Here is a 23283-nt window from a genome sequence, read left to right on the forward strand (position 1 = left end):
CTAGGATGATCAAATGAAATAATTTTGTGATAAAGGAATGATAAACAGTATCGTTATTTTTCTTCCAATCTTGCCTCTACTACCTACAGATTACGTAACCTCCTTGGGCCAGTCTCTACAGCTGTAACATGATTGACAGGACTCAATCCCAGACCTTTTGAGTCTTCCATACGACATTTGTTGCATACCTAATATGTACCATGAAGTAATATTCCTAAATGTCATCTAATTTGAATCTCACAATAATCCTGTGATTTATTCCACTTTACAGATGAGGAATCTGAGGTTCGGAGATGTTATGTAACTTGTTCACAGTTAGTAAATGTCAGAGATGGGACTGGGGGCCTCTAGTTCCAAAGCTTGGCCTCTTCCAACTGCACTAGTAATCTTTTCCAAGGATGTACAATTCACCACCTTTTCTGAGATTAGTTCTCTCTGCCTTCATCTAGATAACACATTTATTCTTCCATACTCTGCTGAGGTGTCTTATTTAAGAAGCCTTCCCTGAACTTCTAGGTCTTATCCTCTAAGAATATGAGCTGAAGGCAGTATATGCCACTCTATGTAATTTTTAAATTTATCTTAATCATCTTAAATGCCCTGCTTTGTTCTAGGCACTGGGAATTAAAATAAAATTACAGTCCTACTGGATAATTTTTGAATTGTACTGAGCAGAGTTAAAAAATACCACAGCAAAGCTTTTAAACCACTGCTAGTTTTAAATTTATTTTCCCATTTATTTTTAAAAATTTTATTTTTCAACTACAGTTTATATTCAATATTATTTTGTATTAGTTTCAGGTGTACAGCATAGTGGTTAGAAAGTTACATCCTTTACAAAGTGATGCACCTGACATTTCAAGTACCTAATGGGCACCATTTATAGTTATTACAATATAATTGACTATATTCCATATGTGATACTTTACATCCCTGTGACTATTCTGTAACTACCAATTTGTACTTCTTAATCTCTTCACCTTTTGCTAGCTATGAAGTGTCTGTTACATTCCCCGCTCTGAGTTTGTCTCTTGGAACAAAAAGCCGATTATAGAAGGCTAATGAAACATCATAAAATACAAACCTTGATTGCTGTTGAAAATTCCAGATGGGGGAATCTGTGTTTTCAACCACTGGGGTGTAGACAGGAGATGGCTCATCAGCTGTTGCAAAGGATACACAACAGCTGGGTATGGGTACTTTCCGCTCTGTCAAGGGGCTCCCTGAAATAGAACAGAGTGGAGTGACTACTTTAGGGCAACAGAAAGAATGTGTTGGAAGACTCCCCTTCTATGGATACAAGCAGGACCATTCCAGCCCTCTCCTACCTATGGGTCTTTGCTCAACTACCATTCCCTGTATTTGAAATGTTTCCAGTGACCTTTCTGCTACTAAAACTTTCCTATCAAGGCTCAGTTAATAAATATTCCCAGACAAAAAATGACTTCTCCCATCACTTTGTACTTTATGGATAATGGAAAATACTGGATTGAGAGGCAAAAGATAAAACTGCAGAAAGCTCTAGATTTAAAAGAGTCAGATGATCAATTATTAGCTCTGTCATACATATCTTGTGTGACCTTAAACAAGGCCTGTCTAGGCCATAGCTTCCTCAAATAGGGCATGTAATACTTACACTTCCTAACATGTTGAAAATAAATAATAATAGTAGTAGGTAACACTTATAGTATATCACTTACTATGTGCCAGGTCCTGTTCTAATGAATGTATACATATTAGTTCCTATAATCTTTAAAACAACCCTATTAGTAGGTATTATTATTTATTCCCATTATAGATGAAAAAACTGGGTTACAGAGGGATTAAACATTTATTAAGTGGTCACACATTTATTATGTGGTAGAACTCAAGCATTCTGGCTCTAGAGTCCAAGCTTCCAGCCATCAACTCTATTGCCTGTACTATAGAATTAACTAATGTAAAACACTGAGTACTGTGCTGATGTTAATTTTTATAAGATCATATTTCCAATGTATGGGACTTGGTCATTAAAACAATTCTCTCTTAAAACAATGCAAACTGAAGATGGCTGATGATATTACAGTCTAACTGAACTTTCCAACAAGTAACCACTAGCCATTTAACTTGAATGAAAATTGAGTAAGATTGAAGATTCAATTCCTTAGTTGCAGTAGCCACACATTAAGTGCTTAATAGCCACGTGGGGCAGGTGGCTATCATAATGGACAGTAAAGATACCGAGCATTACTATCAGAGTACAGAGTTCTTTTTGACAGTAATAAATAAGAGCCTCTATATAATATAAACTCTATGTACTCCATAAGGTCCCTTTTAGCTCTAAAATGCTTTGAATTTCTGGATTACAGATTCAGGAAAGAGAAAGGAATAAGAAAATAAGTGTGTCAAACATCATTTATATGATCGAGAGGAACAAATTCTACATGTAAATTCTAAGTTGTTCATCTCCTTTCTACCAATCTAGCTTAAGGTTTCTCCAAATCCATACTCTCACTTCCACTTGTAGGTGAAGTGAATCTTTGAGGCACCACCCTCCTCCTTCTCTGTCTGGTTGCTCCTTTCAGTACTACTCATCCAAAGACCTCAGGTTATCCTGTGGACAGAAATCAATCTGAAGAACAAGCCAAGTGAGGAACTGCTGATTTTACTCTCCTCCACAAGCAATTTAACATTTAATAAGTAGCCATTAAAAGATATTTTCTAGCACCATCTAGTCTCAGAAACCTCTGTTAACTCTCTGGGCAGAATCACTGAACTTTGTATCCCCGATTAGAGTTTTCCAAATTCACTTTTCTTTTAGGGAAATAGAGGTACCTGCACCTTTGGTTTGATGTATTTTCCTGACAAAAGGAATTTCTATTAGAGTAGACCAATTCTTTTCAAACCTATTCACCAAAGTAACAATAACCCAGAGAAAAAATAAACATTAAACTCTAAGTCTGGGGGTTTCTGCTGCCTTAAGAAAAACAATAAGCAAGGCATCTATTAGCAGGCTTGTGTTCAATCTAAAAATTCACAAGGATTTTATATAATCTTCCATAATACAGCCTTATTAGTTTAAACTAAAAAGAATTTCTTCCTCAATTCTTGTAAAAAATTGACTGTTATTTAATCTCCTGACTTCTAATAAGTCAGAGCACTCAACCAGACCAGATGGCATTACTTTTTAGACTGTCTTGCAGAGGATAATTAACAAAGAAAATGGGTCTTAAGCGGGGGAGAGAGAGTGGAGTTTTGTAAGGAGGCCTTGGGAAAGAACTGACAAGAATGAAGAGAAATGCTAGCCTTAGAAGGGAAATCTGGCCCTGGCCTGTGTGGCTCAGTTGGTTGGGCATCATCCTGCAAACTAAAAGGTCGCAGGTTTGATTCTTGGTTGGAGCACATGCCTAAGTTGCAGGTTTGATCCTGGTTGCGGTGCATATGAAAGGCAACCAATTGATGTCTCTCTCACACATTGATGTTTCTCTCCCTCTCTTTCTCTCTCCCTTCCCTTCTCTCTCAATCAATAAGTATGTCCTCCAAAGAAGATAAAATAAATAAATAAAGTTAAAAAAAAAAAGTGGGATCTGGTGGTGTCTGCAAGGCAGGAGGGAGCTGAGGCATGTGTAAGGGTTGCTGGCAAAGCAGATCCTGGAGAAAGGCTCAATCTGGGGGCAAAAAAGCTTTACAATCAGAAAGTCACTAAAGATACAGAAAAGAACCTTACGGGGAACTAAATAAAACAAAAAACTACTACAATATAGTGAGACCAGTTTCCAAGCATATTCTTTTATTTTTATTTTTTCAATTTTATAAGCTGGGGGGTAAATTAATAGAGCAATGCTTTCTATCCAATCATCTCCATTAGCCTGTGTTTCAAAGTCCCAAAGCTTAATTAACAGAATACAAGCAAATTTTTGAAACAGCAGGAAAGAAGGTTCTAATAAAATGGTAGTAAGGAAAGAATACTTAATGGGAATCAATAATATAGAATCCATTATTATAAACATAAAATGTATAGGATGGCACTAAGTGATCTATCTTCTTAAAAAGTTTTATTTTTAGTGAAACTGAGCAGTATTTATGTGGACATGCTCATATCCAACTCCACCTACTTTTACTGTATTGTATTCCATTACTGTAAAGTCTGAAAGGGTAAAACTGTATTTCCCAGACTCCTTGGCAGCTAAAATATGGATAAAATTGTCTTCTTGCAATTAGATGTCATTATAACAGATCTGAAAGGCAGATGAGAGGCAGAAGACATGTTCCTTTTCCTTCTGCTTTTTCAACTAGGAAGGGTGACATTGAATTTTCTGCTCCAGAGTCTGGTCCTCGGGTGCCCTAGAGGCCCTATGATAATAATGATGATGAATTTTGGCATACTATTCTAAACTAAAAGATCTAGTGGTTAAGCTTAGCCTAAAGCCCACTCTAGCCCTTTCAATGATTTGAAGTACCTTAAAATTCTATATTAAACTCTTCTGTTTAAAATGTCTGGATTAAGTTGTTTCCTATAACTGGACTTTTCCTAACACAGCTTTTATACTTCCCCTACCTGCCTTTTCTTTAGTAGATCTCTTCCAATAAAATGTCATAAATCTTCATAGCTAAGGAGAGATAATCTGCTTCCATACCGGCGGATCCCACAGTATTCTATGATAATCTGTGTGTCTGTGTTTCCCTTACTAGACTGAGAGCTCCTTGAATGCAGTTCAGGCCCAATGGTCCTTAATAAAGGTCCGAGGACTCCTCACTGCCCTTTGTCTATAGATGTTTGCCAGGGTGGGAGGAGAGAAGCTACCTAGTCTGTTGGCAGTGCATATCAACAGAGGACAACAACATCTGCTCAGGAAAGCTCTGAGAGAGATCAGCAGAGAGGACCAATTGCAATTCTGAGAGGCAAGACTTCTAGGTTCTGCTGTACTCTGAACGGGTGAGGAAAAGGGAAATGGGTTTGCCCCAAGTAACAAAGCAGGTTAATTGCCCAGGTAGAGTCAGAACCCTGTCTTCTGATTCCCATTCCAGAACTCTTTCTATTACATTATAATTTGGAAGGCACATTTCAGAGAGTTGATGGGCAGGTTAGTATTCTCAGGGTTCAGCACAGTGCCTGACTGATACATAAATGTTTGAGGGGGGAAGGACTACATGGGCTATCACTGCAAGGGTGGGAATCAGGATAAAACAGAGACCTCTGAGAGTCAGATATCCACTCTGATGCTTACTCTGACCTGACTAAATGGAAAGAGGCCAAATAACAAGTGGCATTTGTAACTCGTGCCCAAAATGTGGGAGGTGCTAAGTATCATATTCACAGATAAGAGGACATTACGTTTGCTTAGCTACATCATAAAGATCATGGTGCTGGGATACAGAAATAAATAACACCCAGTCCCTGTCCCCAAGGAACAGACAGCCCAGCGGAGAGACACTGACAATTTCAGTACAGAGTAATAAATGATATGAAGAAGAACTGTGTGTGTGTCAGAGGGTGATATGGCGAAGTGTTGACAACACAGAGGGAGGTTTTCTGCTAATAGGCATGGTCAGTAGGCCTTCAAAGTGTTGCAGTCACTTCAGTCAACTCTTGAAGGATGAGGAGCATATTTGCTGAATAAGAGAGGAAAAGACATTCTAGGTAAAGGAAACAGCATAGTGAAAGGCGGGGCAGTATGAGAGAGAATGGGCATTGGCAAAAAGTTTCTAAAGCTTGAACAAGCAAGGTGGGCAGTGAGAATGGAGAAAAGGTGCCAGAAACTTTCTAAGAGGCCATGATCATGTTCCCTGTATTGGACACAGTGCAAACTTAATAAAAAGAATCCTTACGATTTATCCTCTATTAAATTCTCCATAATTAGCTTTCCTGCAGAGGAGGCAACATAGGAAGTCAGAGAAACAAATATTTACCACTTATTATGCATTAAATACAGTTCTAGGTATTGGGAATTCAACAATAAGTAAAACAAAGCAAATAAAAAGAATTCCTGTCCCTATCCTTGCCTCGGTAGGACTTAAGGTTTTTAAAGAAAGACAGAAAATAAACAAAATACACTGTTTAAGAATACAGACAAAAAACAGGAAAGAGGGATTGAAAATGTTGGGGAGGGGATGCAATTTTAGATGGGTGGCCTAGGAAGGCCTCTCTGAGACATAGTGATTTCAGTAAAGACAGGCCAGAAGTAAAAAAAAAACCAAACACTCCAGGCAGAGGAACATCAATCTAAAGATCCTGAAGCAGGAGTGTGCCTATACAGTCAAGAAAAAGAGGGCTGGTGAGTGAGGAGAGGAACAGGAATGTCATTGGAGTGGGTTGAGTTTTGTAGCTGGGAAGAAAGAAAGGACTCAGGCTTAGAAAGGTACATGAGCTAAGGCCCAGGGGAATCACTTGTTTGTTACGGTAGAAGGGAAAGGAAGCCAAGGACTGCTGGAAAAAAAGTCAACATTGTGCCATTGTGGCCACCGAAAATCATGTCAGTTAGTCTTAGCTGAGTCTTTACTGCTGCTCAGCAATATATTTTTTAAAAGGTTTTACTTATTTATTTTTAGAGAGGGGGAAGGGAGGGAGAAAGACAGGGAGAGAAATATCAATGTGTGGTTGCCTCTCCCATGCCCCCTACTGGGGACCCGGTCTGCAACCCAGGCATGTGCGCCCAGTCGGGACTGGGAATCAAACTGGTAAACCTTTGGTTTGCAGGCTGGCACTCAATCTACTGAGCCACACCAGCCAGGGCTGCTCAGCAATTTTCTTATTTATATCTTCAGGAGACCCTATAGCTCCTTCGCAATGACTTTGAGTTACAGCTAAAGAGAATCAATTACTATCAGATCCTCCATGTCCCCTCTAAGCAAGCCCAGAACATACACTTTCCTACTTCAATATCTTTGTTCAAGTTGAAATATTCACTTGGAATTTCATTCACAACTTTCTGAAATCCTATTCAATCTAAAAAGTTCTGATTTCTTAGCCATATCTGATTTCTCTGTTTCTCAACCCCATAAACACCATACATTTTATTAACTTTTGCCCCTCAGAGCATTCTGCTTCATATGTCATTCTTTACCTGTGTAGTTGCTAATGTCCTTAGCCAGATTATCAGCTCTTGGAAGACAGAAACTATGTATCATTTGCTCTGCACTCTCTGTACCTGGCACTGGCCCCACACAGATTTGCTGAATTTAACTACCATTCTTGCAATGTTAGCACAGGACTGGACGTGTGATACATGCCCATTCTGGGCTTCACTGGTAAACATTATGGATAGGACTAACTGGCAAACACAGCTGTATCTTGTACCCAAGGGACAGGATATTATAAAGGAAAGAGCATGGGCTTCAGATCCAGATATAACCGGATATAGGTTCTGGCTTTTCAGAGCTTATTTTACTATGCAACTTACAACACCTTTTTGAGCTTCAATTTCCTCATTTATAAAATGGGTATGTACTGTAATCTATTCATATCATTACCCCACTTGTTGTAAGGATGAAATGATAATTACTGTACAAACATGAGAACAGAGTTGGCACAAGGAGGTGCTCAATGAATTATTGTCAAATTCCCTTGCTAAGTCATATCTTAAAAAGGAAACTCACTGTCTAGTTGAAAAGTTACAAGAACATATTGCTTTTTGTAATATGGAGATTCCCCTGAAAATGGGATCTAAACCATATTTTTGTATATTAAGTTTTACTTTCAATGCAATAACAAAAAGACCCAAAATAACTGTTACAAAATAAAAGCTTTTATGTGCTTTCTTTAAACTCATTCATCTAGTGATTTTTTTCTCTTTAAAAAACTCATTTTTATATATCAACTTGTCAAAAATAGACTGTTTTGGTAGGGCAATAAAAAAGCAAAAATTGTTTCCCAATTTTGTTCCTCATAAGGCATCTCAGTATCTCTAATACTGCAAAGCAAGATTGTACTCAGAGAAGACTTTGTCCTGAGATAAAATGTTTCAAGGTCTCTGATACACAAAGATTACGAGAAGGATCAGTCATTATATTGAGGCATCGTTATAGAAGTTTATAATCCTGGGACTGATGTATGTTGATGGTGTGTGAGTTGAAACAGAAATGAAAGAAACAGCAGTTACTATGAGCATGAGTTTTGTTTCTATTCCAACACAGCAGAAACTGAGAGAGGCCAATACAGAGACAATAGGAGCCAAACCAAAAGGTGTACCTACTGAAACCTCTGGACTCATAAGGCTATGGTTTCTGACTCTCACAGCCATCACACATCTCAAACCTGGTAATCCCAGCGATTTACAGATGCGAAATTCAAGATACAGAGAGAAATAATTTGGTCAGGGTCACACATGCACAACTTATTAGCTGGGAATACAGAGCTCAATATGTTCTTACTAGAATGTAAGCCTCATAAGGGCACAATTTTTCTGTTTTGTTCATTGCTTTTATCCCCAGCACCATGCCCAGTGTTTGCACACAGAAAATACTGCACTATTTTGTTGCTAAATGTGAATGAACAAATAAGCTAAGTTTAAACAGCTCATATCTAGTGGAGAAGAAAACCATACAAATAATTTCAGTAATATGGGGGAACTTTATGCCAGGGAAACTCTCTAGTAGATGGTGTCGTGTGAGCTGAGTCTGAAGAGAGGAGTTGGAATTGAGCAGGCAAAAGAGAAGGGAGATGGTAAAGGGAAAATTTTAGGAGCAATTACAAGGCTGAATGAAAGTAGGGGAAGGGTTCTGTGTGCCATGGACTCCTTTGGCTGTCTGGTGAGGTCTATGGCCTCTTCTTTTAATAATGTTTTTTTTTTCTTTAAAATGCATAATGTAAAATACACAGGATTACATAAAAATCAAATCACGTTGGCATAGTTATCAAAACACTAGACAAGCTTTGTGATCTGTAATATATGTGCTTTATTAATGCATAACAAGATCTAACTGTAGGTTTGATAAGTACTGGTAAAAATAGCTATAAATGATATTCTGAGATATCTGCAATAACTACAATAAGATATGAAAATATCTGATTTCTATTATTGACAACATCACACTGTTAAGATTACCAGGGTCTATTGCCTATATTCACAATTATAGGAAAAATTAAATTTTAGGTAGAGCAGTGATTTTCAACATTTTGCATTTAATGTTACATATAAACTAATTACTAAAATTCTGTAGCACACCAAAAAATGTATTTTTTGCTGATCTGAGGGAAAAAATATGTATAATTTTGCTTGTTTCACACTAGACGGGTACTGTTGTGTTGGCTGTTGTCACTTTTTATCTGACAATCTGAGGGAAAAGCGGTCAATGTTGCATGTTTAAAAATTCTTGTGGCATACGAGTGGGCCATGGCACACGGGTTGAAAATTGCTGCGTTAGAGGTTAATAAAAGTAATGTAATTATTTTCCCATCCAAGCTCACCAACCCTAATTCTTATTCTTGGCTTCCTTGAGGGTTTTATGGATCCAGTGTTAAAAACTCTTGGCCCTAGGCCTGAGTTGGTAGCAATGGAAAAGGAGGAGGAGATCTAAGGGAACTTTAAGAGAGAGAACAATTTCATGGATCTTAGAATTTGATGGTGTCTAAGGAAAAGTATCTAAGCTGATATGCAGGTTTCTAAACTGAGAAATTTATGATATGCAAAATTAGGATAACTGACAAAGTCCACTTATGTTTAGAAAGATTTTCATATTGCTTAAACCTTCAGGCTTGGGAAATATAATAATTACAGATCAAGACGGTTAACAGGGCTTCCAGATACTGCATGATTTGGAAGGTCATGGGGATAGGACCAAAGCCTAAGGATGAAGATATATGTTTCTGGATAAGAAACATACCTTAAGGTGAGCAGAGCATACCTTTCAAGCTCAAGTGCATTGCTCTTTCTACCAGGATACTGACTACAAAAGTTCCATCCAATTCAGCAGGACCCTCCTGGGCAGGGCAGACTTCAGCTGTGGTGCTACTGCAGGGCATCTGGGTGCAGGCAGGAGACTTCTGGTGGCCACATGGTAGAGAGAGTTGAATTTCATCATTCCTCCTGGGGAGTTGCTCAGGCTCACTGTGGCTGCTGCAGTCCATGGAGTCCAGCTCATCAGTGGGCCCAGGGTGTGGGCAAAGAGAGGAAAGAACCACATGAACTCTCAAGGCAGCTCCTGAGAGGTTGGAAGCATTTCGTCCAAATAGAGGATACACACCTGCAAGAGAATAAAGGAGAATAACCCTAAGAAAGCAGGAACCAAAAATACTCTCTAACCTTGGAGGAGATGCTCACTGAGGATGCTGTGGTCCTCTTTCCTTTGGGAGACCTACAGGCCCCACCACACCAATTTGTAAAAACAAAAAACAAAAATATGGAACAAACAAAAACAAAAGCAAAAAAATAAACCCCCAAAACTGTGAAGTTAATATACAGTATGAAAATTTTTACACCCCACTCCCCAAACACACACACTATCTCCAATAATGGAAAGTAGAGAGAGCTTAGATTTTGAAGCCAAAGCCAAGTGACTGCCAGGCAGAGCTGCTGTGGATTCATGTACTGAGGGGCAACTAGGCTTACATGGCTTCTGAGGCTGCTTAAAAGTACAAGATTTTTATGAAATTAGGAGTGGCATGTCTTCCCTTCTACATGTTTCAATGACTCTTGTTCTTAGGCCTTCTTCTCATCAGGAATCTGCCCCGATACTCAATTTAGCTTGTTTCACCAACTGAATGTGTTCTGGAAGTAGACCTGGAGATCATTTGGAAGGAAGTAGAAGGTGGTGGCAGAGGAATCAAGAAAGTAAGAAATTAATATTTGTTGAGTGTTTTTCGTGTGCCAGAGTCTCAGAGGGGTTAAGTAACCTGCAAAGGTAACTTTTTCAGTAAGTGGCAGATTTAAACTCAGGGATTTGAACTTTACTGGTTTGCTGGATATAAAATGAGATTTTATTTATAAAGCAAAAGGTACTAATAGTTCCTTCAGAATCTCCAAGTTTGTTTCATTAGACTCATTGCAATTCAGGAAAATATAGTTAACTGATTCACAAATAGCATCAAGATGGAACCTTTCTATCTTCTATTTTTAGGTAGGAAAATAACAATCTTATGGAATGTTAAGATGGATAAATATTGTATTTGTAAAAAATCTAGTCTGGCCATCTCCAATTCATTCTACACTATAGTTGCTAGACTTATTTTTCTAGAATGCAAAGCTATGTCACTCTTCTATTCAGAACCCCTTGCAGTTTTCCACAGCTCTCAGAAAAAAGTCCAAGCTCCTCTTGCTTAGAGGAGGCCTTCAGTGTAGTACTCTTGTCCCCCTTCTAGCTTCATCTCCCATCATTTAATCCAGCAGTTCCAAATTACTTACAGTGCCTAAAATGTATCAAACTGCTCCATGTCGTTGTGCCTTCACATACACTGTTCCCTTTTAAATTGCCTTTCTTTCCCCCCTTTCTTGGCTTATTCCTTAAACCTTTGAAACTCAGGTCTCTTTCCCTGAGACAATGGCCCTCAACTAAAGAGATGCTGCATCCCTGTGCTCCCATAGCACCACTGAGGACGCCTTCTTCATGGTTCCTAGGCTTCACTGTAATTGTTTACTACTCTATTCTCCCAAGAGATGATAAACTCATTGAGGTCAGCATTATTTCCTAATCATCTCTGAGTTCCCAGGGCCGAGTACATGTATCAAGTATGGAACAAATGTTTGAAAGAGAAGTACCCAGCACAAAATGCCACTTAGAAATTGTTACCTTTTCCTTTCTGCCTTGTAAACCAAATATGTAGATTTTCTTTATGATTTTAGGACATGTTGACCAGAGAAAAAGGCTATCCTACTTTCATTTGCAAGTATGCTTTTCAATGTATTTAAAAAACTAGCATTCTAGATTATCACACAGGCTCTTACACATGTGATTAAAGGTAATCCTCTAAATTCACTCATTATTTTACACATAGATTAACTGAGTGCTTACAATGTTGTAGGCACTACATTAGCTGCAAAAACCTGATGCATTTGCTTTAGTACTCTAAAGCTACTGAGTTCTGAGCCAGCTCTTAGAGGTTTGGTGATTTCACAAAGGTATACTGTCACTAGATAATGCTCTTTTTAAAGCAGCCAGCAAACCTCCTTCTTTACGAAATCTCTTCAGTTATGAGAAGCATTACTAAATTACAATACTATTAATCTTCCAGCACACAATAATGGAAAGAACACTTCCTAGCCTTTGATCCTGGGCAGTTACCCAACCTCTCTGAGTCTCCATTTTTGTGTCTATAAAATGGGTCTGATACCTATCTCACAGGATTGCTGGGAGGATCAGATAAAATAATGTCTTGAGAGCGTGTCTCACATAGTACTTGTCACAGAGCAGGTGCCTAAACCACAAGGGATGAGGCTGGTTGTTAACTTACCACTGACAGTTAGTGTCCTTGCTGTCCTCTCCCCAAGTTTGGCCAGGTCCACATAGGCTGAGCCAATCCAACTGTCCGTATGGTGGGGCCTCTCCACACTGTCATTGCCATAAGCCCGCCACACTTGGATCTCTAATCTCTCCTCCCTGAAGTACCAAAGCAATGATGGGCCCCTAGTGACTTCTGCTCTTTTGGATGCCTTAAAAGTAACCATGACCTGCTTTTCATTTGTGGATTCCTTAGGCTTCTTGAGAGGGGTCCAAAAGCCTTCATGATCATACAGCTTGTAGCGGAGGTAGCAATATGTGCTCTTATGAATGTGCTTCTGGCCAGCAAGAAGCACACAATGGATGGGCAGCCAGAGCCTCGGTGTGGAGATGGTGACAGTGGCTGGCTCCTCTTCATCCATCTTGACAAGATCCTTCAAGTTATTCTCAAAGCTCCAGCCCAATAGCTCAGCAGCTTCCAACACCCGTTCTCTGTCCCCAGGATGGGTGAAGGAAACTGAAAGCTCCAGACCACCCACAATCTTCTGCATTAGCTCCAAGCCATGAGGCATGGTCCTATCTTCTGGTAAAATAATGGGATACCATCCTGTGATTCCTTATAGGAGAAAACATTTTCAATTATTGTCTTAAAAGTAAAAAGAATTACCATTCTCCACCCCAGAGCCACCATTACCATATTCCAAGACAGAATAGAAAACATAAACCCTTCAGTGCATTGTAGTTTGTTTCATCTGACCACTGAAAGGCAATGTGATCAGTCTGAAGAACCAAGGCTAGGAGTTGGAAGATCTGAATTTTCTCCTTGGCTAACCCAAAACGAGTGGTTCAGTCTGGATAAGCCATTAATTTCTTTCAGCCTTGTTCTCCTTATCTGACAAATGGGAAAATTAGTGCTAATCTTGCTTACCAGACAAAGTTGTTATGATCATTAAATGAGAGAATGATTTTAAAAGAGCTTTCAAAAAGGAGTGCTATAAAAGATGTGAAATGTTATTATGATGTTATGAATACAACGAAAAAGGCAAGGGATAAGAAATCAGGAGATCTGGGGCCTAGTTCCAGGTCCTCCACCAAGGGAACTGCCACTTAGTGAACACACACCAAGGACCAGGAACGAGATTTCATAATAATAACAGCTACTCTCTTGAGTATTTATTATCTGTCAGAAATTCTCCTAATGTTTTATACAGGGTCCGGCAGAAGTAAGGCTTGCTTGAGTGTGGTTGGTAGGGTACGTGAATGCCTCACATGAGATGGACAGAAATTTGAACATTTCACCTAAAATATCATATGGTGTGCTTGAATGTGATACTGTTATATTATAGAATCACATGTTTATGATTTTTGTAATAAAAGATTTTGTAATAAGAAAGGGGTGTTATTTGTGCTGGACCCTGCATATATTACTTTATTTTGTTCTTCTGACAACCCTGCGAAATTTCAAGGATTAAAAGGGGTAAGGATCCTTATTTTATAGAAGAGAAAAATGGAAGCCCAGAGATCTGCCCAAGTTATTATATGTACCAACTGGTAGAACTATTTGAACCCAGGCTGGCTCCAAAGTCTACATTCTACCTACTTTAGGTTTATAACATCATTAACAAAAAAGATTATATTTATTTATTTTTAGAGAAAGGGAAGAGAGGGAGAAAGAGAGGGAACCATCGATTGATTGCTTCTCGTACACACTCCAACTAGGGACCTAACAACCGAACCCACAACCCAGGCATGTGCCCTGACTGGGAATCAACATGGTGACCTTTTGCTGTGCAGGATAATGCTTAACCAACTGAGCCAATCTGGTCAGGGTCGTTTATAATATCTTATGTGAAACCCTTAGAGCTAAATTTGTTTCTAAATTTAGAATTCTTTATATTTTAGAAAGCTAATATGGTACATAAACAATATATTATGTAACAGTCAGTGGTCACATAAGTCAGAGGTTGGAAAACTTACTCTGTAAAAGGCCAAATAGTAAATATTTTACACTTTAGGCCATATGTTCTCCTATGTGCCTAGCCCTGTGCCAAGATCCTTTACATGGTATAATTTCACTGAATGTTTCAGTAATCTTGCAAAGCAGATCTTATTATTTCCATTTTTATGGATGAGGAAACTATGGAACTGAAAGATGAAGTGAGTTTTTCTAGATTACAAACAGTAAGTGACAGAAGTGATATTTAAACCCTATATCAAGCTGGACAGACCTCTCTGGCAGGCACACAGTACCTGTTTTTTAAAGTATTACTCAAATTTCAATTTATAATTAAGCTTGGGAGATGTGTGACAAAATTTTGGAACTAGATTATATAACCCTAGGGAGGAAAATGGGGAGACAAGGAAAACTAACATTTACCGAGTGCTTATCATGTGTCAGATACTTTATGTATCCTATTTAATCAATTCATACCTTGTAGATTTGTCAGGATTAACAGTCTCCATCCATGAGCTAAGAAAACTGGGGCCCAGAGAGGTCAAAGCCACTTTGTCAAGGTCACCAAGCTACTAATAAGTAGGATAGGATCAATATTTCCAAACTGCCTTGGTGGCTTCACCTCATGTCCTTATTCATCCTTCACTGAGAATGGAGAATGGGCAAATCTGGATTTGATTTCTAGTCCGACCACTCATTAGCTGTGTGGTTTTTGCAAATTACCTCTGTGAGTCTAAGTTTTCTCATCTGTCAAATGAAAAGAATAAGATCCTTTATCCCTGCCACGCAGAGTTGTCATGAGGCTCAAATAAGATCTAAGAAAATATTTTACCTAATGGGTATCACCAGATTTATTAGTAGTAATATCATCATCATTATTTTTCCTAGAGTAAGATAGTACAATATTTTGAAATTCTTTATTAGAAAATTTTGAAATGATTAGGAGAGGGCTTAAAATGTTTTTGAGGTCCCTGGGAGAATTCAGAAGTTTGTTTTAAGGGGTCATAATTCCTTCTGCATATCTTGCAAGGGAGTTAAGAGAAGATGATCTCTTGCAGGGAAAGGGTAGGATTAAAAAGTGATTATCTAGGATCCTTACCAGATCTCTTGATTAGCAGTTCTTTTGTTGGAACCTTTACTACTCCAAGCAGATAATCTTTGAATGACTGGATACTTGTTATATCACTGGCTGTCAAATCAAACAAGAGAAATTAATTGGAGGTCTACTCACCAAAGGGTTTGTATTCACAATCCATATAACCCTCCATTTACACTCACTGAATCCCACTGTGTTGGAAGATGCATTAGAAATCATTTTGCTCCAGTCAGGTGCTCTCTAAATTGTTTTTAATTAAATCATCAGTTATATATGTATGAGTGTATATGTAACTTTAAATCACTTTATTTTGAAAAAATTCAGGCATACAGAAAGGCTTCAGGAATATTACAATGAAATTCTATATACACTTCACCTAGATCCACCCACTAACATCTGGCATATTTGCTTTATCTCTCTCTACATTCTCTCTGGCACACGTACACATTCAATACATATTCTACTTATTTTCATTATATCCTTCAGAAATAAGTTGCAGAGAACATGACCCCTGACCCTTGAATACTTCATATCTATCTCCTAGGAAGGCTATACCATTCAAAACAGAGCTCTTTCAATTCTGATTGTGATGAGCTATTTGGTGCTCACCTGACTTGGTATCTTCATGATAAATGGCAAAAGTGACCTCTGCAAACTCCAACAGCTCTGCCAGGAAACAGGCCTCTCCACTGCAGTGCTGAGTTACTAAGTTACACGAGAACTCGGTGTGATGGGAGAACTCAGGGCAGAAGGTACAGGCCACAGGGCGTGTTTGGCGCTGTTCTCCCTTGGGCAGGAAGGAGAGATGAACGGTGACAAAGGCATTGACCCCAACTGTGGCACTAAACTGTAGAGAGGGTTCTTGCTCGGCCAAAGCCCTGTAAGGAAAAATAGTGAGCAGGAGAAGAAGAAAATATAAGAAATGAGCCTGCCTGCCTGGGAAACATCTCTAGCATTTCCATGAGGCCACCAAGAACACTAACTGACTATGTTTCCTACCTAGACTTTCGGCAGTGCCACAATGTGCTTTCTTAGTAATCTGGTTATCAGGTGTGTGTATAGGGGTGAGAAGAGACAACAGTCATCTGTCCACCAGAGGGACACTTCACAGACACTTCATTGTACTGTCAATGCCCTTCAGCCAAATAATACCAGGAATCAATTACAGTTGAACAAGTTGGATTTATTGATCGATCATTGCAATGAGGGAGAATGCACACCGTGGCAATTGTGGGGCATTTAGGTCTCAGAAAGGACGTATAGTCCTGGGCTCATATTAGGTGATTTGAAGGCATGTTCAAGGAAGTAGGACTTTGCTCTGTACTGGTGTTCTTAATGAATCTTACCTAGAAGGAGGGAAGACTAGAATAAGGCTAAAGCTGTAATTGGTAAAGCAGCAGCAGTCATTCCTATTAGCCAGGGTATAGGTATATTGGGTATTTTCATGGTTTTCTTAATGACCTTGTTTTGGTTTGTGCTTAGGCAAGATTATGAAGTAGTCTTATTTTTGTCTCATTTGGTCATGGTCAGAGAGCTGCCTTGTCTGATGCTGGTGTTCTGTGATAGTGTTTATGCTCAACAGGAAAACACCAAAACCTAGCTGTGAGTCTCAGATCAGTTCCCTGATGCCAGAGGCTGCTTTTCTCTTTCTCAGTACAGATGTTCCATGATGTGCAGATAGAATCTACCCACCTTTAACTGACACTCATAAAGAGTCAAATCTTTTGTGTATAGGTATAGTATGAGACACGCTTCCTTACCCCAAATTCCCCAAGAGGTCACCTGTTTTTGAAGAATTCCCTGACAGTCCCAAAGAAGACTTAAGGGTTCCCTCTTCTAAGATCCTTACTATACTTGGTACATATCAGTAGAGGGTAATAGTTTGGGTTTGAATCCTGGCCTCAGACAAGTTATTCAGCCTTTTCAAAGTTCCAGTTTCCTACTTGCTAAAATGAGGATAACATAAGGATACAACAGATACTTAAGATGTGTGTATATTTAAATGATTACTGTAATTTCATTTCTAATGAAATTAATGCAAAATGACCATTAATAGTAGACTGCTGTAGGTCTATATAATAGTATACTATGAAATATATATTATGTCTATGAAAAATGAGAGATGGAAATAAATCAAATGCTAGCAGTAGCTAAAAAATGATAAATTATTCAATGTTTTAAAAATTACATTAGATAATATATACAAAGCAGAGAGCCTGCCTATGGGTAATGAAGACTCTTTTTAAAAATATTTATTGGGGTGACACTGCTTAATAAAATTATGTAGGTTTCAAGTGTACAATTCTATAATACATCATCTGTATATTGCATTTTGTGCATTGTGTGTTCACCACCCAAAGTCAAGTCTCCTTCCATCACCATTTACTCCTCCTTTACCATCATTTAGCTTTCCCCACCATTTTTCTTTCCAGTAATCACCATGCTGCTTGTTGTCTGTATCTATAATTTTTTTTTTTTTTGGCTTAAACCCTTCACCTTTTTTACCTAATTTCCTAACCTCCATCCTCTCCGATAGCTGTTAGTCTGTTCTCTGTATCTAATGAACAACAACAACAACAACAACAACAACAACAACAACAACAAAGAAACAAAATAGAAAAGCCTCTTAATAGGGAACTCTCAGAGATGGCAGTAATATGACAAAAGAGTTTGGGCCCCACGCTGGTCTATTTAAGTATCTGCTTAATTATTTGTTAAGCATCTGCTTTGGGTATCATGCATTGGGCTCGGAGCTAGTAAAATAGCTACAATTTCTTACCCTTTTAGAATTAAAAAACTACTGGAATTATCCAACGAAGTTTATACTCACTCTCAGTTAAAGATCAGGTGAGTTAGAAGACTCAAGTGAATAAGAAAGAAGGACTTTCATTACATAGACACTAAAAATGTATTTTTAATTGGCACATAAAATGAGGGCTGGTGTCTCTTACTGACAGAACGCTCACTTCAGAGCACCTGCTATCTGGATACGGGAATGAAGATTCAAAGGAGGAGTAAGTTTAGAATATCAAGAACTCCGCTCTTCAATAACAGGCAATGTAGAACTTATTTCTGATTCTACTATATTCTTCTGGCTAACAATGGTAACATTAATTATCTATACAAGTGGAAGTAATCATAAAAATCCATACTTTGGTAGAGAAGTTGGTAGTTTATAAAGTGACTTCACATTTGTTCATTTTTACACTAATCCTTATAAAATTGGGAGGTGGTGTGTATTCATAATTTTCATTTTCAGATGAAGAAACTGTCACCCAGAGAGGTAAAAAAAACTAGGCCAAGATCACATAGGGCTAGTGGGAGATGAAGGTGCAACTAGAAGCCAATGGGTCTGATTTCTAGTGCAGCTCTGTTCCCACTATACCATGCTATGTCTCAAATCCTGTAGAACTCTCCCAACCTATCAGAAGAATGAAGTGTTAGAAATGGCCTGCCTTCTATCAAAAACTATGAACAGTAAAATGACAATAAACTCACAACTACCAAAAACTGAACCTAAAAAAACCCCCAAAAACATAAACTAAGCGAACAACTAGAACAGGAACAGAATCACAGAAATGGGAGATCAGAGGGGAGGGGGAAGAATGGGGGAAAAGGTACAGGGAATAAGAAGCATAAATAGTAGGTACAGAATAGACAGGATGAGGTTAAGAATAGTATAGGAAATGGAGAAGTCAAAGAACTTATATGAATGACCCATGGACATGAACTAAGTGTGGGGAAATGCTGGTAGGAGGTAGGGTACAGGGTGGAAGGAAATAAAGGGGAGGAAAAAAATAGGACAACTGTAATGGCATAATCAATCAAATATATTAAAAAAAAAAAAAAAGAAATGGCCTGACTTCTTGCCCTTCCTTATCAAAACTATAACAGACCAACTTCAGGACTCACAACAAACTGCCTGTCATCCAGTATGACCTTCCCCATGAGTCCTCAGAGAGGGAGACTACTTATTGAGTTTCTCATCTATTATTGGGTCTCTCTGAGATCTACTTAGTTATCTAAATTTTAAGTACTCTTCTGCCAATTAAATAGTAGTTAATTTAATACCATATTTAAGAATTTGGCCTTGAATGGGTCTCACACAGAGCAGGTACCATAAACACACAAGTTTCATGCCTCCATGCCTTTGCACATGTTCTCTTTGATCAGAATAATTTTTAGAGCTCTTGGGTATTTTAATAAGTCCTATCTTTCTTTCAAGACTCAGGTTAAGATGTTTTAAACAGCCTTGAATGCCTAGTTGAACACAATGGACCTTATCTTGTGAACCAGTAGTCCTTAAAATAGGTTGTGTATAACCTAGGGGATTTATAGGGTAAACTATTTGGGCATAGGAAAAAATACTAAAACTTCTATATTTGTTATCTAACATATTAAAATTTTACTACTCTGATATATTTTATAATGTATTTAATATATTAGTATAGTAGTATATGAAAATAATTTATACATGAATAAGTATACACATATTTGGAAGGTATGCTGAATTTTTACTTTTTCTATTAACGGGAATAAACAATTAAATTTAGGAGACCACTGCTACTGACAATGGGAAGCCATCAAAAGTTTTAAGGTAAGAAAGTGCCATGATTTAAAACCTGCCATGGTATCACTAATACTAACACTAAAATGTTCTTGGGAAATTATTGGAAAAAATCTATTTGGAGAATTTAGTGAAGAAAAATATTAAGCAGACTGAACATTTTACCAGCTGTTTCAGCATCAGATCTCACACGGGCAGTAATTCGATCAGTTATTTAGAGTCTATGAGGTTAAAGGCAAACAATCTGATTCTGAGTTACAAGGAAAAAAATTAAGGAGCATTTGCTTCTTCTTTCTTGAACTAATGTCCAAAGTGAACGAGTCTGCAGAAGGAGTATGACCTAGTTCTCTTTCTTACTGAACACCTGTTATGCAGTGAGGGGAAGAGTACAGAGAGGACTTCAGGCAGTGTCTGTGACTAGAGGAACTCACAGCCTAGTGGGGTAAACTCATGTATGTAAATAATGTAAACAGAGTGATATGTGCTATAGCCATGGTGCTAACAAAGGACAAAGTTCCAATTCTGTCTACATGTAGGAAGACCTAAAGGAACGCTGCAAAGAAGGTGTAAAGTCTTAAAAGAAAGTAGGAGTTTGTTTAGTAGACGAAAGAAATAACATTCAAGGTAGAGAGAAGTATGAGCAAAGACTTAAAGGAGGTAAAGAGGGCCAAGTCGTTTAGAAACAGTATTCCAGGCAGAGAAAACAGCAAGACAAAGGCCCTCAGAGGAAAATGAGCTTGGTGTGTTCAGAAGCAATAAGAGGGCCAGGGGCTGGAGTGGAATAATCAGAGGGAAGACTAACAGGAAGAGATGAAGTCATAAAGATAACAGGATCAGACCATGTAGGGTCTTACAGCCATTTGAAGGAGTCTGGCTTTTACTTTGAATGAGATGGAAAGTCTTTGGTGTGTTTTAAGTAGAGGTGTGTCAAGATCTGACTTAAATTTCACGGGATCACTGACTTCTGTATTAAGAACAGAGTTGAAGGGGAACAAGCTAAAGAAATAGAAGCTGGTACTCAGAGACAGAACATAAGATTACAGGAGAGTTGTAATGACTGGTCTTGGCATGTTCTGAGGGTCTAGGGTATGACTGTGGACATAAGTAAAGTGGGTAAGTAGGGTCGAGAAAAAAGTCGTTGGACAAGGTTAAGGAACTAAGTTGCTAATACCAGTTAAAAATAGCAAAGTTTGCAGGGGATTTACTCACATATTCCTAAATGCTTTCTTAAAAAAAAAAAAGGGTTGTGGTTAATGAACTGTAAATTGTACACAAGAAAGTTCTGTGTGTCTGAGCATCATATGTTGTGGATTGCAGTGGAAAAACGTTTGAGAATTGCTTTTCTAAGGGAGACTTACTTGGCTGCTGCTTGCAGACCACAGGCTCTGATAATCTGGATGGAGATAGAGACAGCTCGGGCAGCAAGAACTCCCTCTGCTGTCCTTAGAGAACGTCTGTACCTTAGGCTCACATCTAGTAAACCTGAAGAATGAGGACAAAAGAAAAAAAAGATTAAAAAGGTGGGTGGGAAGAATCTCTCCTGGTCAGGAAAGAAGGAAGAAAATAAACACTATAATTGTAATGAACAATAAGGGTCCTTAGCAATGAGATAATCTGTCCTTGGTCAGAATCACATATATTATTGTACTGAAGGGATTAATAATGACATAACAGTAGTTACTGTTTTCTCTATATATCCAAGATTCTATGGCTCAGAGATTCAATTGCCTGCCAAGATTACACAACAGAGGCAAAAGTTACTTCTAGATTTTCTAAACTTCCAGCTATTTTTACAGAATTGAGATGACTTCAGCTTTTCCTCTTCTTAAACTTTTAAAAGGTTTTCTATCACGCTCCTGCTACCACCTCTTGAAACATCCTTCCTATGCCATCTTGTTTTTTAATCTACCATCCCACTATCACATTTCAGGGAACGCTTTCAGTACAATAGAACAAGCTGATCAGTGAGCATTAGGAGGAACAACTCAATCTTAATCCTTTCGTTTTACAGAACAAAAAAAAAAAGGTTTGCAGACACTCTCCAGCAAGTTTGTACGGTAACTTGACTTAGGAGGCTAATCCTAATTATCTATTATGTACTAGAAGGGTAGGTCATCCTGCTGGAAGCATTAGGATATAATTAAAAACTTCAAACTGAACAAAAAGGAAAAAGGACTCATGTTGTTGTCATGGACAACAGCGTGGTGATTGCAGGGTGGGAGGGGGATTATAAGGGGACTAAATGGTAATGGAAAAATACAATAAATATTAAATTTAAAAAAAAAAACCCAAAACTTCAAATTCTAATGAATTCCTTCCAATTTAATTCCTAACCTTCTCTGTCCTTAGAGTGACTTCCCAGTTAATGCTAATTATTTCCATCAATTCTACATCTGCTTACGTTGCCTTGGAATAATAATCCTCTGAGTATACTTATATAATCCTTAGGGTTTATTGATTCTATTTTATTTTTTTAAGATTTTACTTAATTTTTAGAGAGGGGGAAGGGAGGAGAAAGAGAAGGAAAGAAATGTAGATCGGTTACCTCCTACATGCTCCCAACTGGGGACTTGGAGCCACAACTTGGCCATGTGCCTGATCAGGAATTGAACCTGTGACCTTCTGGTTTGCAGATGATGCCCAACCCATGAAGCCACACCAGTCAGGTCTATAATACTTAGGATTTAGGCTACGAGGGCTTATTAAATAATTGCTGACGTTAAAGGTGAAAAGGGACAAGCAACATTTATATAGGCAGTCTATGGAACTATGAGTTTTCTAAATTTGTATGCTAAATTTGCAGTGTATATTCCACACCAATTTTTCTAAGAGAAGGTGTCTCATAGTTTTCATCAGATTCTTAAAAGTGTTAAGTACAACAAAATGTGAAGAATCACTAATTTAGAGAGAAAAATACTTAGGTATATTGACTTTGACAGGGAAAAGCAAAATAGTCTTCAGTTACCTGATGATTGGTTTCTCAGTTCTTTCCTATTCTCAAGCCTGGGGGTTAAAGGGAGACTAAAGGTCTGTATTCCTACATTTTCACGGTGCTGCATGGTTACCATGGCACAGATCCTCGATAATGGCAAGGTTCCTCTGGCAACCATCTGGTCTCTCACATTAGGATAATAGTATCTGCAAGCCATAAAAGCACAAGCTGTCAGTTGGAAGAATTAGGTGAATGAATGATCCAGTCTGCCCTAGGGATCGACTTTCAGTATCTAGTTATCTTTGGAGACTGATCTGTATTTGTCCTATATAGCTGTGGTTGTGTCTGGCTGAATTTACTACCTATTACCTGGAGGCGGAACC

The 23283-nt window shown here is 38.3% G+C and overlaps 1 protein-coding gene and 1 pseudogene across 1 annotated transcript in view; both read right to left on the reverse strand.

Moving 5' to 3' along the window:
• C2CD3 (C2 domain containing 3 centriole elongation regulator) overlaps positions 1-23283 on the reverse strand; it is a 121804-nt gene that overhangs the window by 39499 nt on the left and 59022 nt on the right. Inside the window, exons 19-25 of the mRNA XM_054576264.1 lie at positions 22934-23106; positions 21327-21450; positions 16011-16279; positions 15405-15494; positions 12365-12967; positions 9823-10161; positions 1085-1223 (exon numbers count right to left, since the gene is read on the reverse strand). Coding sequence (XP_054432239.1) covers positions 1085-1223; positions 9823-10161; positions 12365-12967; positions 15405-15494; positions 16011-16279; positions 21327-21450; positions 22934-23106 — 1737 coding nt within the window. The remainder of the gene's footprint in view (positions 1-1084; positions 1224-9822; positions 10162-12364; positions 12968-15404; positions 15495-16010; positions 16280-21326; positions 21451-22933; positions 23107-23283) is intronic.
• Positions 3788-3902, reverse strand: LOC129072843 (uncharacterized; annotated as a pseudogene).

The sequence above is a fragment of the Pteronotus mesoamericanus genome, unplaced genomic scaffold, assembly GCF_021234165.1.
Source record: "Pteronotus mesoamericanus isolate MK-2021 breed Mesoamerican mustached bat unplaced genomic scaffold, CSHL_Meso_final contig_33, whole genome shotgun sequence".
Classification (NCBI taxonomy): Eukaryota; Metazoa; Chordata; class Mammalia; order Chiroptera; family Mormoopidae; genus Pteronotus; species Pteronotus mesoamericanus.